A 13,707-nucleotide genomic window follows, 5' to 3' on the forward strand; every position below is an offset into this window, starting at 1 on the left:
TGTCTTCGGACGACGCTGATGCCGACTACGACATGATATTTTTGTGGTCGTATAAAAAGAAATAAAGAATAGAGAATAATAGGCAAAAAGAAATAAAGATTAGAGAAAATGTCCTAAAACAAAAAAGAATACAGACCCTCATGAATAAACCTTGTTCTTACTTTGGCAGTTTTTCTGCATCTCTTCCTCTCAGTTTGAGACCTTTGAAGTTTTTCTCCCAATCAGACAACTGGGTCAGATGTTTCTCTACAAACTCATCCAAGTCAACTGCTCCTAAAACCACCCATTCCTAAAAAATATTGAACAAGTAAACTTGTTTGACTGTTTAAGATATTCGATGATTATATAAACTTCAAATTTAGAACTTTTGAAGAAAAAAGTCCTTCAATAAATCCTTAGTAATGAGTGGTAGCTTTTTTTAAAAACAAAAACCAATCATTCTTGAAAATGTGGCTATGAGACTGGCACCTCTAATAAATGATAAATTAAAATAACATTCCATTATGTTCTAAAATAAATAACATTGAACTTGTTCATGTGAATTAAACAGATATTATCATAATTAACTACAATTTTACCTTGAACTGAGTCTGTGCCTCATCTAGTCTTTTAAATAAGACATCAGCTTTCTTGTAACAAGTGATAAATCCTTCAGCATTTCTGTCTATAATGGCGGGGAAGATCAGATTGGTAGCATCTTCACTCACACCTTTGAAATGGTTGGGTATGCTGATAAATCTCTTCATCTCACGGAAATATTTAGCCTTGATCTCTTCAAATGGAGGTCTAAACTGTAACTGTTGTTGTCTACAAAAAAGTATGCTATTATTTATTTTTTTTCAATTTTCCTTTATTAAAGTTTCTCTGTAGTAGGTTAGTGGTTTTTTCTGGATCTCTGGCTTCCACTACCAATAAAAGCTGGCCACCATGATTTAGCCATCAGTGCTGAAAGTGGCTTAACTAAACACCAACAATCAATTGATCTTTCATTAAATTGCATTTTGCTTTTTTTTCATAAGTGTACAGTTGGTAAACAAACACTGTGGAAAAGTATTGAGGGTGAAAAAATTAATGGCAATATTCACATAGGAATGGAAACATATCTATTTTTCACTGATGATGAGTTCCATTCATATTAAACAAAGCTGATTGACCTATTGATTATTACTTGACTATAAACATAAGCTTAATAGCACATAATATATATATATTGAGGCAATACAGCTGTTGTGGATAACCTCTCACATTAGGGCTATTCCATTAAAAAGGAGGTACTAGGGTCGGAAGGCAATTTTTTAAGTACCCCCATGACCAAGAGGAATGTACCATGTATCTTAACACCAACCAACAGGAAGTAGTTTCATAATAATACAAGAACCAACTGGAATATATCTAACTTATTTTATTCTAATTTACCACAAACAAAGGAATTGTTATTTAAACATTATAGTTGCTGGACAATTTCGAGGGGGTGGACAGGGTTAAGGGAACCTGGGAATGAGGGGGAGGGAACTGGGAGTTTGGTGGGGGGGGGGGGGTTGGAGGGAAGAAATGAGATCAAACTTCATTGTGTTTTAAATCTTAAATATGAAAAATATAATTTGGTCACCAGGGTTTGAAACAAAACCAAAGTTTCATGCAATTGGTTAACACGTTTTTGAGTTAATGTCCGTTGATGACGGACAGACAGACAGACAACAGTATACCATAATACGACCCGTAAACGGGCGAATAATAATAAATGTAATTGTCTTGTATATTATGAATTCAAATAATCCTTTTTTTCTGGTATTGGGGAGGGTGTCACTGTGTGTGGGTGGATTGTCTCAATGATTGGTAATTAATTACTAATTAAACCATTATCTCAGGGCTCACACTACTTCAGATTCATAGGAAGAAGTGACTTCTCTTTTTGAAACTGATGGGTAAAAGTGGTGAGATTTGGAAGAGAAGTGCTCATTCAAGGAGCTACAATGTTTGGTTATAACTATGATATAAAGGGTTATTTGTATCTCTTTTTTTTTTATATTGTTCAATTCATACCCGAGTATACAATTAAAGTAACAGTTCAAATTCAAAGCTGTTTAAATGTATCATACCTAGTTGCACTACTATATTAGTTCCTCTGTAAAAATAAAGTAAGGAACTTCCAGATTTTTACTAGCCCTTCAAAATTGAGAAGAAATTACCTCTTGGAATTGAAGATACAATGTATATGTATACTTTATAAAAACATCTACATGTAATATCAACATTTTTAATGATAAAGAAAATTACTGTCACATTTCATTGGATTTTGACATGAAAATTTATGAACTAAGTTATTTTGAGTTTCTGTATAAAATATTTCATGCTTTTTCTTTCTTTTCCATATATCTTTTGGTTTTTTTAATTCAAGTGTTTATATTTCATCATCATAGATGTATTTTGTCACCTGCCTGGAATTATTTTTTTTTATCATTGTATTTGATCGGCAAACCCGGAATTACCCTTATCCGACCCCGGAATCTGATCCGGTATTGTAATCGTCTTCATTTCCGATTTATGGCATCCATAGATTTTCAATGTTGTTTTTGTCAGTCAGATACGATTTTACTCGTATTTACACATTACTTGTTGGCGATTTTCAGCATAAAGCTAGCGGTTGAACAAAATGAGCATCGTTGTCATGAATAATAAAGATAAAAATAATTTTTGAGATCGTTTGGAAGTTTTGGTCCCAAATGAAAATATTGGGAAAAACGTAGGGTATTTGCCATTGCCAATAGGAATGGGTCCGGTATTTGGACCCTGTGGAATGCTTGAAAAATCCCTGGAGGGGTATACGATCTCAATAGTAATATGGCTTTAAAATGATCATACTGATGGTTAAAAAGGTCGGCAAAGTTAATTTTTATTTTTTTTCAAATCGAAGGGCCGTCGGGCCTAGCTAGTATCCAAAACGAAAGTCCGATTGCAATAGTAGAAGGTCGCTGACCTCGGTGGTCCGCTAATTTGAACCTCCGAATATTATTTTCAATTTTCAACATCGTTCGCCATGTGCTTGTCATTAAAGGGAAGTAATTCTTGCACTTCTGGAACTGGTACCATAGGTAGAATACAACGTTGCGCCTGTCTCTGCGTAAGTCGCGGGAACAGTTATGTTTTCCAAAATATCATGATAAGAGCAGGAGACAAAAACAATCGGTTATATAAGTCCTTGCAAAAACAATTAATAATAAATAACGAAAAATAACACAATGAAACCGACAGTCACGAAAACTGACTGTCAAAGAAGACCAACAACCAACAATACTTAGTTTCTCTAAACACCAAGGGCCACTGGCCATACACGCTTCAACACATCAACAACCAACGGGATTTTTTACAATTGCCGTCCGACCCTGGTACATTCTTTTTAATGGAATAGCCCTTATAATTGACCTACCTGTATGTTAGCTCTACTTTGATTTCTGGTAAGTTTTCATTAAGAGCTTCCAGTCCCATCTGATATTGATGTTCCAATGCCTTATACAACTGTCTGTCCCAGTGGGCTTTCCATGGTTTCATCATGTCAGCAGAAAATCCCTGAAATTCAAAATTACTATAACTACTAAAAAATGAAAAGAATACTTTATATAGTTCATGCATCTGAAGAGCTTTTCAGGATTTACCTTTATCCAGAATGTTCAAAGCCAAATATTTGAAATATTTATTTATCATTTAATATTTATTAAGTTTATTGTTTAAGAGAGAATGATTTGAAATCCTTATATCTTTTTTATCAAGATCAATGAAAATTTTTGGTAATACATAAAAATAGGAATATCATTACTGTATTAGAAGTGGTAACAACAATTTGGGATTTGACGTTCAAAATTGCTCCACTCTGCTTCACCAGTAAAATTGCATTTACGACAGTCAAATCCCAAATTGATGTTGGCAACTCTTAAAATGACAATACGGTTATTGCTTAATTCTAACTCACCTGCTGTACCAATCCAGCCATCATGTGTCTTATATCCATTAAACTATCTTTCCATTTCTGTTGTTGTCTTAACAGATCAATGTTCATCATCTGTGTCACCTGTTATATAAAGCAATAGATCATAGCATTGTGTTTTTGAAATCTCTTTAGAGGTTTCATTGACTCTACCAATCTGATCTAGGTAACTAAATCTAATGATTTTAATGGAGCTCTCATAAGTTCTTTGCATATTAATCATACTGAATTCAAAACTCACACTTTCAATTCAACTTTTTTCATTGAATTAAATGGAGCATGATAACGTTATATTGAATCTTAATAAAGCTTTCATATTGTATTGTATCATATGATCCTTATTTCTTCTTTTCTTTACCTTGGAAGGACAGTAAGATTGTGAGATATTTCTGGCACATATTATAAAGCTTTTCAATTCAAGGGTACTTCAACAATGAGCTAGTAAGTTTATAGTTTTGTGGTGTGGAAAAATTATAAATTTATTCCAGAATAGAGCCATATTCTGATTCCTTTATAATTAATGAAATAAAATTCATGGTAAGTGTTACATTTTGAAATTGCAGTAGACATCCTGTTGGCTACTAAATATTTTTTGATTTGAAAATTAATAAAATAACTTGACACATAAAAAGATTATTATGGCCTGGGGACTATATTAGACTTTACCTTATCAGTGATAGTAAAATGGGACTTTCTAAGCCTTCTATTCTCTGTTGTAAGTCTTTCCGCAGCTTTCTGTAATTTGTGGATATAGTTATCCAATTCCTCAGGATTGTCCCAGGTAATCTCTACATTCTCTCCTTTAGTTTTACTTCCTATAATTATAAATATATATACATACTGATTTGATTTGTGATAAAGTATTATAAAATGTGTTTTTGTCAGGGTTGTTAAAGAAATAAATAAATAGATGGGGAGGTTGGAAGTCACTGTTTATTTTACCCCACTATCCTTAAAAAATGATTAATTCCTATCCTATATACCTAGCATTTTTTCTTTAATATTCTCCACCAATCAAATTTAAATAAAGGTGTCTCTTGACTCCCCTACCTTCCTACAATAAACTCTGGAACAGTTGAAGTAGATTAGTTAAATCTGACCAAAATGAGTTCAAACCTAAAAAAGTAAATGAATAAAAAAAAAAAAATCTTTAAGTTGTTTGGTTTTCCCCTTAAAAATAGGTCAAGTTAAAGCATCTGAAATTCCCCAGGCTTAATGTGTCTATGTATTTTATGTTGAATGTTTGAATACATTTGATTTTGTGTATGTTGAATAACAACTCTTGATAGTGATAAATTAAAAATATCATGTATGCAGGAATTTTAATGAATTCTGTTAAAATACAAATTTTCTAACAAATACAGTACTTAATCTTCATAAAGCTTTTTCTGAAGAAAGGAAGATATACGTTACCAGATCTAGGATTCTTGACAAGTTTCTCAAAAGATAGAGCAGAATCTAACATCATAGCTTGTTGACTGGGAATCATTTGTTGGTCAATAGAGTTGTAGAAATGAGCAACCTATGAAAAAAAAAATGTTTATATCACTTGCATTCAAAGCTTGAGAGTAAAGCTTAAGTTACAACCGCATTGTACAAACTGCATATTTTATTTAAAAGCTTTGTTTAAAAGCAACACATTAATGATTTTTTTTGAGTAGCATGAACTTAACAAAACTATCTGGTAAGAATGTATCGAACTGAAAAAAAAAATTGAAATGATAAGAAATTTGAACAAATATTATCCAAAACCTCCCTCCCTTTCCCAGATTTATACAATTTTTTTTCTACATCATAGTATCATAACTATTGTATGACAGTCATGATTTTCGTAACATAATAACCTGTTTCAAAACAACACCATGTCTGTAGAACTTCTGAGCTGTATTAGAAACATGTTGTATTTTAGCTGGTACAGCAAACCCCATTGAACCAAGCTGTCTGACCTCTCTCATCAAGGTCACCAATCGGTCACCATAGTTCACATGTAACTTTCCAGTTTTATGATTTAGTTCCATCAGCCTTCCACTGGTTTCCAAGCTAAAAAATAAAGTACTAGTAATATATTTCTGATATCCCAATAATTAAATAACAAATACTGTGGATTCATTTTTATTTGTGAGGTATGCATTTTTCATGGATTTTGAGGTAATAGATAAACCAAGAATTTAAGTGTTCAACATAGATTTCCTACAGACTGTAAGAAACACTAAATCAAATATACATGAAAATAAAGTTTTTCCTTATTCCATGAAAATATGTAGCTACAAATTTAACTGAATTCACAGCATTACAGGTGACCTATTTGAGTGTGTACTGTGGATTCGCATATTTTTTAGGGTTCCAATTTTCGTTGATTGAGGAAAAATTTAATGTAAGTTGATATTAGATTTCGTGGTTTTGTCAAAGTCTGCAAACCAGCAGATAGAAAATGTGTACTTCCTTAAACATTAAAATTCATGGTTTACCTATTCCCACAAAATCATTTAAACTTGGTATCCCACAAATACTAAAGAATCCACAGTACTTCATTTATAAAAGTTAAATTTACTTATTAGTCACCTGAATTCTAATTTTTTTTATTATTAGTTATTGTAATCATAGACTGGTCAAACAGGTTTTTTTGTCATCCTTTTTTTACCTGTCCCCTTATTTGATTGGTTAACAAGAATGTGTCCTTAGTACACGGATGCCCCACTCGCACTATCATTTTCTATGTTCAGTGGACCGTGAAATTGGGGTCAAAACTCTAATTTGGCATTAAAATTAGAAAGATCATATCATAGGGAACATGTGTACTAAGTTTCAAGTTGATTGGACTTCAACTTCATCAAAAACTACCTTGACCAAAAACTTTAACCTGAAGCGGGACAGACGGACGGATGGATGAACGTACGAACATACAGACAAACGGATGCACAGACCTAAAAAACATAATGCCCCTAGGAAGGGCATAAAAATAACTTGTTAATTTTTCAATGGGTAGTATACAAAGGTGATATTTATTTAATGGACAACCTGGGAAAAAGCAAACATAACTTTATTGTTCTTTGTAAACACTCAAGTATATAAGTTGTAATGATTGATTGATTGTTTGGTGTTCAACGCCACTATCAGCACTATAGGCTATTTCGTGGCAGTCAGTTTTTATTGGTGGAGGAAGTGGAATGCCCTCGGAGAACCACGACCTTCAGGTGGAAAAGTGACATTCCTAGCCAATTAAGATGGGAGTCTACCAAACCTGGCAATTGTGGGGTTCGAAATTAACAACATCTGTGTTGACAGGCTAGTGATTCAGTAATTGGACTACTTAGACCACTCAGCCATGGAACCCCCTTATATTGTAATGCTATACTGTTTTACATTGAATACTTTGAAAATGATATTCATAGTTTGTTCATACTTATAATAATCTGTATTGTGTTCAATTTCACTGAACCCAATAAACTTAAACTAATATGTAAGTTATAGTTTAATGTTAGTCTTCAGCAATTTAATAATGGATTTGATCTGGACACAGATTACCTTAAGGCTAAGGTCAAAAGAGCATGTGCATAATTTTAGTCGGAATTTTACCTAAGTGGATTTCTTGAATCGTTTATTTGATCTAAAATGTCCCTGGACCAGTCATCAAATGATTCATTCCTCCATGTTCTAAGTTCCTCCAATAAATCATGTCCATCTTTGTAGAACTTTTTATACCCTGCCAAATCTCCAAGCAATGTCTCTGCTGTTCTCATGGTTTCTTCAAGCTATAAAGTAATAACAAAACTCATCAAGGTTAAACGTACTACAATGTTAGTAGGTAATGTTGTTCGTCCGACAAGTCTGTTCATATAATGTTATGTTAAGAAATGAACAGACTTACTTGACAAATAAATAAACGAGACTCCAGGGTAAAGCGTTTTGTTTAAAAAATTTGTATTTAGTTTATTGCAATTTGTAGTCTTACAAGAATAAAAATTGAATACTAATTCCATATTACTCTTTATCTTGATCCATTCACATGATTAAATTCAATAATTGAAAACAAATTACATTAAATTTTCGATGTCTGGTACTATCATACTACACCCATAAAAAAATTCCACTTACAGGTCATGAATGGTAAGTAGTGAACAACTATTTATATATCTGAATACAATAAATTGGAACTATCATAAGGTCCTTTATTCACAATATGAATATTTTATAATGAGGGTAGCAATTCTAAGTTATTTACCTGGTTTATGTAACAAAATAATTGGAGATTAGTAATCAAATCCTTTTTTAAAATGTGTCTTCCATTGCAAAAAAAATTGGAATTAAAAACTTCTGTTTGTATATTGAAGAAAAAACCCACAACAAATGGTCTACAGAATTTATAGCTGATAACTGATAAATCTATGTCTATAATGTGAGTTCCTAAAAAAATTCATTTCTCACAAAACAGACGTGACACAACTTTTCCATTTTAAAATGAATATTAAAAAAAGGCTTTGAACGTACCCTGGCTTCTGTTTGTCTAACATATACAATAGAATTGACAATTTCAGGTAAATTTTTCCCCTTTGGGATTCCCTTCCCACCAGCTCTTTGACCTGTTCTCTTCTGAAAGTCATCTTCAGCTTCTCTAATTTGTACAGTCAACTGACCAAGTAAAGTTTCTCTGCAAACAAAAAGATTTATAGATAATCAATAGAGACACACATATAACATGTATTTAGCGATGCAGCAATCACAGTCTTTAAGGTTTTGTAGCATAAAAGAAACAAAATTGCAATCCTTAGTCTTTAAGTCGCTTATAATACTTTGTAGTTGTAGAAGTCAACTGTGAAAAAATGGTTATCTATACATGCATTATCTTAATGCTGATTGGAAAACACCACAAATTTCAGTGCTTTAAATTCATCACTGATGGTTTAAAACTGTGCATGCAAGCATAGAAGTCGGGTAAATTATTTCAAAAGTATTATTTAAGTGGTTTATTTCAGTTGCACTAGAAATGAGATAACAGTATTGTATTTAAAAATGTGCATGCATTATTCATAAATACCTATTAACTGACTCACTGACATGTTCCCAGTAAAATCAATTTGTGACAGTTTAATCGAAAATTGATGCAGGCAATTCTTCAAATACAATTCTTCAAATACACCTATTTTATCTCCAATACATATGTTGGTTCAGCATATTTAGCATTTTTGAAATAGTCTTGCAGAATAAAAATTGTATGTCTGTCTTATTTGTGTTTCATTTGTTGTTTTATCACAAATAAGGCTGTTGGTTTTCTTGTTTGAATTGTTTAAAATTTTGTCATATCAGGGCCCTTATAGCCGACTATACAGTATTGGTTTTACTTATTGTTGAAGGCCTTACAATGACATATAGTTGCTAACATCCACATCATTTGATCTCTTGTGGATAGCTGTCTCATTGGCCATTAGACCAAATCTTATGTTTTTCTAAATAAACAGTATGCCATCTACATCCAGCTTTCATTACTATCTAGATCCCCAAGTAGTCCTGGTTATAAAGAATCATATATTTATTCTTGCAAGCTTCAAACATGTCAATATTCATAAGGAATCTTCTATCAATGCATTTTACATATTGTTATCATGAGGGTTTTCATAATGAAGTCACATCAGGGCATACTTGAAACTTGCTTTCAATAATACAGTAAATGTATGACCTATACATATATTTGAATAGTTTCAAATGGCCACTACAAAGTTTACCTTTCAGATACCATGTCTCTGTTGATATTCTGTCTTTTGATTAATTCTTTATATCTCTGGAACTCTCGCAGCAACTACAAATAAAAGAGAACATACTGAATATTTCATAAGTACAATGTAAGTATTTTAGAATGACAATTTTAATTTGCGAAAAAACCCTTTGATTCAACAGTTCATATCTTCTTAGTTACCACTTTGCACACAAAAACAAAGATTCAGTGGCGGAATCTGTTTCTCTAATGATATTTAGATGAAATGTAGACAAATTTTTCAATCATCTGCAAAAAGATATGTTCTTTATTATGTGAAGTTATCAGACATGGTTTCATACTTTCGTGACGTGACAAAAGAAAATTTAGAGGAAAAGCCATAACTGACTTTTGAGATCAAGCAAACAAACTATGAAAAATAATCAACCAGTCAGGAAAATTTGAATCGGGTAAGAATTACAGAAAACTTTATATACAAGTTGCACTTACTTGCTGAGGATAACCTTCCAGTCCCTTCAGTTGTTGCTTCAATTTCACAGCAATTTTCTGCTCAACCGGGGCCATAACTCTATCATATTGTGCTACTGCAGCATTCCACAATGGTTGTGTATATGGATTGTATTGGAGTGGATTTAATCCAAGAAATGAGTTGAATGCCTCATTAGTTCTCAGTTCTTTTTGTTCTTGGGAACTTAGTAATCTTATTTGTTGTTCATGAACAATTCTCAGGGTTAAAATCTGGAATATATAAAATATTTGTTTTAGCATCTATTGCATGAAACTATTTCAATAAACATTTTTAAAAGAAAAAGGGAATTAAGGCCTATTTTTAGTCCAAGAATAAAGAACTACCATTCTTCTAAACCGGGAATGCATAAAATCAAGAAATAGAAACAAGTTTTTGCTAAATTTATTTACATTTTTTTAGACTCTGGACAATTTGGAGATTGAAATATTGTATAGACACTGGTCTATTGTTGAAGATTATTCATCTCTAGATGTCTTTTGATTGTTGTCTTTCTGGGATGCTGTCTGACGAATACCCCACATCCTTTTTTAATCAAAGACTAGGTTTGTAATGCCATAACATCATTGTTATGTCATAAAATGTGCATATTTCACAAAAATTATGAAAAATACTGATTTTATGGAATTTTCCATCTGTTTTCAATGTTAAAACATTAACTGCGCATATCAAAAAACAACAAAAGAATTTTATAATAGCTTTCTGATAACAATTTATATGTTCTCAACAAATATAAAGTTGTTTCTTTGGAGTGCACATACTTTTATATCCTAAATACAATGGAAATTTTGATACACACAAGGAAAATTATGAAATTTTACAAAATATATAAAATTCAATGATTTTGTATGGGAAGCCTAAAAAATCACTGAGATCAAACAATTGAATAGTAGATGAACAGCTTAATGTCCTGGTTTGATTTTGTCAAGGCTGTTTTCAAGGAGTTTTACAGCATCCATAAAATATGATAAACTGCAGATAATCTTGAAAAACTTTAAATATTCTAAGTATATTTTTGAAGATATTTTAAAATCAGATGGTCAATGATCAATGGTATCAAACTTATTTCAACATGAAAACAAAGTCCCTTTAGGTACCTCTTCTAATCTCTCAGATAATTTTTTCAAGTTGTCAGGTGTATATCTCTCCCCTTTCCATGGATGAGCCTTGAAATGTTTCCAGAACTGTCCTGTCAGTGTTTCACAAACTCCTTGCCATCTGTCGCATATAGATACAGCAGACCTCAATGATTCCTTCACTGGACCAAACTTGCCACTCCATAGATCCTCCTCAGACAACTTCCTCTGTATATATCGACCCAGAGAGCCACCTGTTTAAAACATTATTTGGAGTATGAACTAATCATGTGTCAACTTGAAGTAAATTTCCTTAACTAAAATATTTTATTCAAGTAATGTTATCTTTCACAACATTAGCATGTTAAAAACTGCTGCTAAACCAGATATGGTATAAATCACTAGCCAGGTTCTTTTGTATTCCGTGTAATCAATAATTACTAACAAGTTAACCAATTCAGGCTTTTTTCCCTTTTTCCCTTTCCAATATGCTTTCAATCATATTTTTCATAAAACTTTAAAAAAAATTACTAGGGAATTGATTTTTTTAGAAAGGGAAAGAGCCATATGAATCCTGGCTTGAAGGCAGAAGTTATACAAATCTAATTAGATTTTTGAAAAGTTGGATCATTTTTACTCAACTTGTCATTTCGACAAGAAAGTTCAATGGAGAGAGTGCAGACAGAAACAACTTCAAAATTCCCTCTTTTCTTTAATGAAGGAATTAAAATCAATTTATTACCAATAACATCCATGAAATGTTTCATTCTTGGTTCAGGATAAAGGTCATATTCTATACATTTCCAGACATCATCCAGTGCATCTTGGGTAATATCTACCAGCTCCATAACATCCTGTAGCGACATGGCATCCAATCCACCAAAGTCCTTAGATACAGGCTTAAATAAGTCAACATAGGTGGCAGCTCTCTCATCTCTCTTTGCCAAATCTCCCCAGTACTGAAACTCATCTACTGGGTTCAAAATACCTGAAAGTATTATTTTACATAATTAGAAAATCAACCTATTTTTATTTATGCAGGGATTAATGTTAACAGTGTGAATTATACAGAAAAATAAACAAAAATTGAAATGGGGTGATGACTTTTTAAAATATTTTTCCTTCAAGAAACAATTACTTTTATGTCATGTACAGTCAAACTCTACTAGGTTGAAGTTGAACTATCTGCATCAATAGTATTAAAAAATAAATTTATTTAAAATAAAATATATATGTCTAATGTTTACAGAGCTAATTCAATATAAAGTAAATATGTGCCTTAAATTTTCTCTTCCGTTGATATCTGGGGAAGGTCAGCCGAAATCTTTTTAAATCTCTTTTTAATATCAGGGTTAATTAAAGTCAATATTTTAAGTGGAGTTTAACTCCTCACCAGTCAAAAGTGCATTGGACGGAGAGCTGTCTCATTGGCACTCATACCACATCTTCTTATTTATATCAAACAGGTAGCAATTTTTCCAGGCTGATAATTCATCTTGTCTTTTCTGAGTTTTTAACACGACAGAGTTCCAACAAGGAGGCTTCAATTGTACATAAAAATAATCTTGGGGTGGTTCAAATTAACTGCAAGCAGCCAGAATATCTTCAAACAACGGACAAATAAAGAATAAGATTTAATTTTTTTTTAAATAAAATAATTCATAATTCATAAATCATGTTCATAAAACTTCTTCTTAAAGATGTCATGTGGTTGTAAACAAATTTTCATATGCTTACAGCTAAAGTCATTTTATTTATATTTTGTTACCGTAGACTTCCTATTTCTTGTTCTTGGTAATATTTTTGAACCTTTCAGATGTACTACTTACTTCCAAGGTTGTCTGAATCATCTTCCTTCCCTCTACCTCTAAATGAAGGATCTTGTTTCCTCATCGCAGCTCCTAGACCAGCTTCCAGTTCACTAATCAAACTTTGAAGTTTTGGATCCAGATTTCTGCTCCATTTTCCATCTTCCAACATGAGTGGAGCATATACCTTTTGGACAGCATGGTACAACGTGTTCAATGGAGAGTCTACCATTGACGACACAATTATATTGTTATGTAGGTTATCTGGTGTTATGACATCTGGGCGAATCTTGAAGTAAACTATCACCTGTTCCTTATTTTCATTTGGTTCAACCTGAAAATAATTTGTTGAATGTTAAAATGAAAATTTCAACATAGCTTTTCAACATTCCTTTTCAAAAATCCTTAAGTATGCTTACTAAGAAAGCAAACTGCTTTATCTTAATAAATTTGTCCGGAATATCCATGAAATATTTGCCACTGGACATTAAGTTTACAACAATAAATCAATCTTGAATATGCAAAATTATTTGAAAACAATGATCATTATAAGCTTCTCAAGGTATTAATATTTGCGGTCATACTTTGATAATAAGATCTATAAA

General features: G+C 32.1%; 1 protein-coding gene across 4 annotated transcripts in view; it reads right to left on the reverse strand.

Moving 5' to 3' along the window:
• The window catches only part of LOC127715064 (cytoplasmic dynein 2 heavy chain 1-like), an 88,805-nt gene that overhangs the window by 62,140 nt on the left and 12,958 nt on the right, over window positions 1-13,707 (reverse strand). For all 4 annotated transcript variants that reach the window (XM_052221079.1, XM_052221080.1, XM_052221078.1 and 1 more), the window contains exons 3-16: window positions 13,124-13,436; window positions 12,037-12,282; window positions 11,316-11,548; window positions 10,182-10,430; window positions 9,703-9,776; window positions 8,471-8,630; window positions 7,559-7,734; window positions 5,827-6,022; window positions 5,396-5,504; window positions 4,649-4,797; window positions 3,968-4,066; window positions 3,428-3,567; window positions 579-807; window positions 162-289 (exon numbers count right to left, since the gene is read on the reverse strand). In XM_052221079.1, coding sequence (XP_052077039.1) covers window positions 162-289; window positions 579-807; window positions 3,428-3,567; window positions 3,968-4,066; window positions 4,649-4,797; window positions 5,396-5,504; window positions 5,827-6,022; window positions 7,559-7,734; window positions 8,471-8,630; window positions 9,703-9,776; window positions 10,182-10,430; window positions 11,316-11,548; window positions 12,037-12,282; window positions 13,124-13,436 — 2,501 coding nt within the window. The remainder of the gene's footprint in view (window positions 1-161; window positions 290-578; window positions 808-3,427; window positions 3,568-3,967; window positions 4,067-4,648; window positions 4,798-5,395; window positions 5,505-5,826; window positions 6,023-7,558; window positions 7,735-8,470; window positions 8,631-9,702; window positions 9,777-10,181; window positions 10,431-11,315; window positions 11,549-12,036; window positions 12,283-13,123; window positions 13,437-13,707) is intronic.

This window comes from Mytilus californianus, unplaced genomic scaffold (assembly GCF_021869535.1).
Source record: "Mytilus californianus isolate M0D057914Y unplaced genomic scaffold, xbMytCali1.0.p SCAF_9, whole genome shotgun sequence".
In the NCBI taxonomy this organism is placed as follows: Eukaryota; Metazoa; Mollusca; class Bivalvia; order Mytilida; family Mytilidae; genus Mytilus; species Mytilus californianus.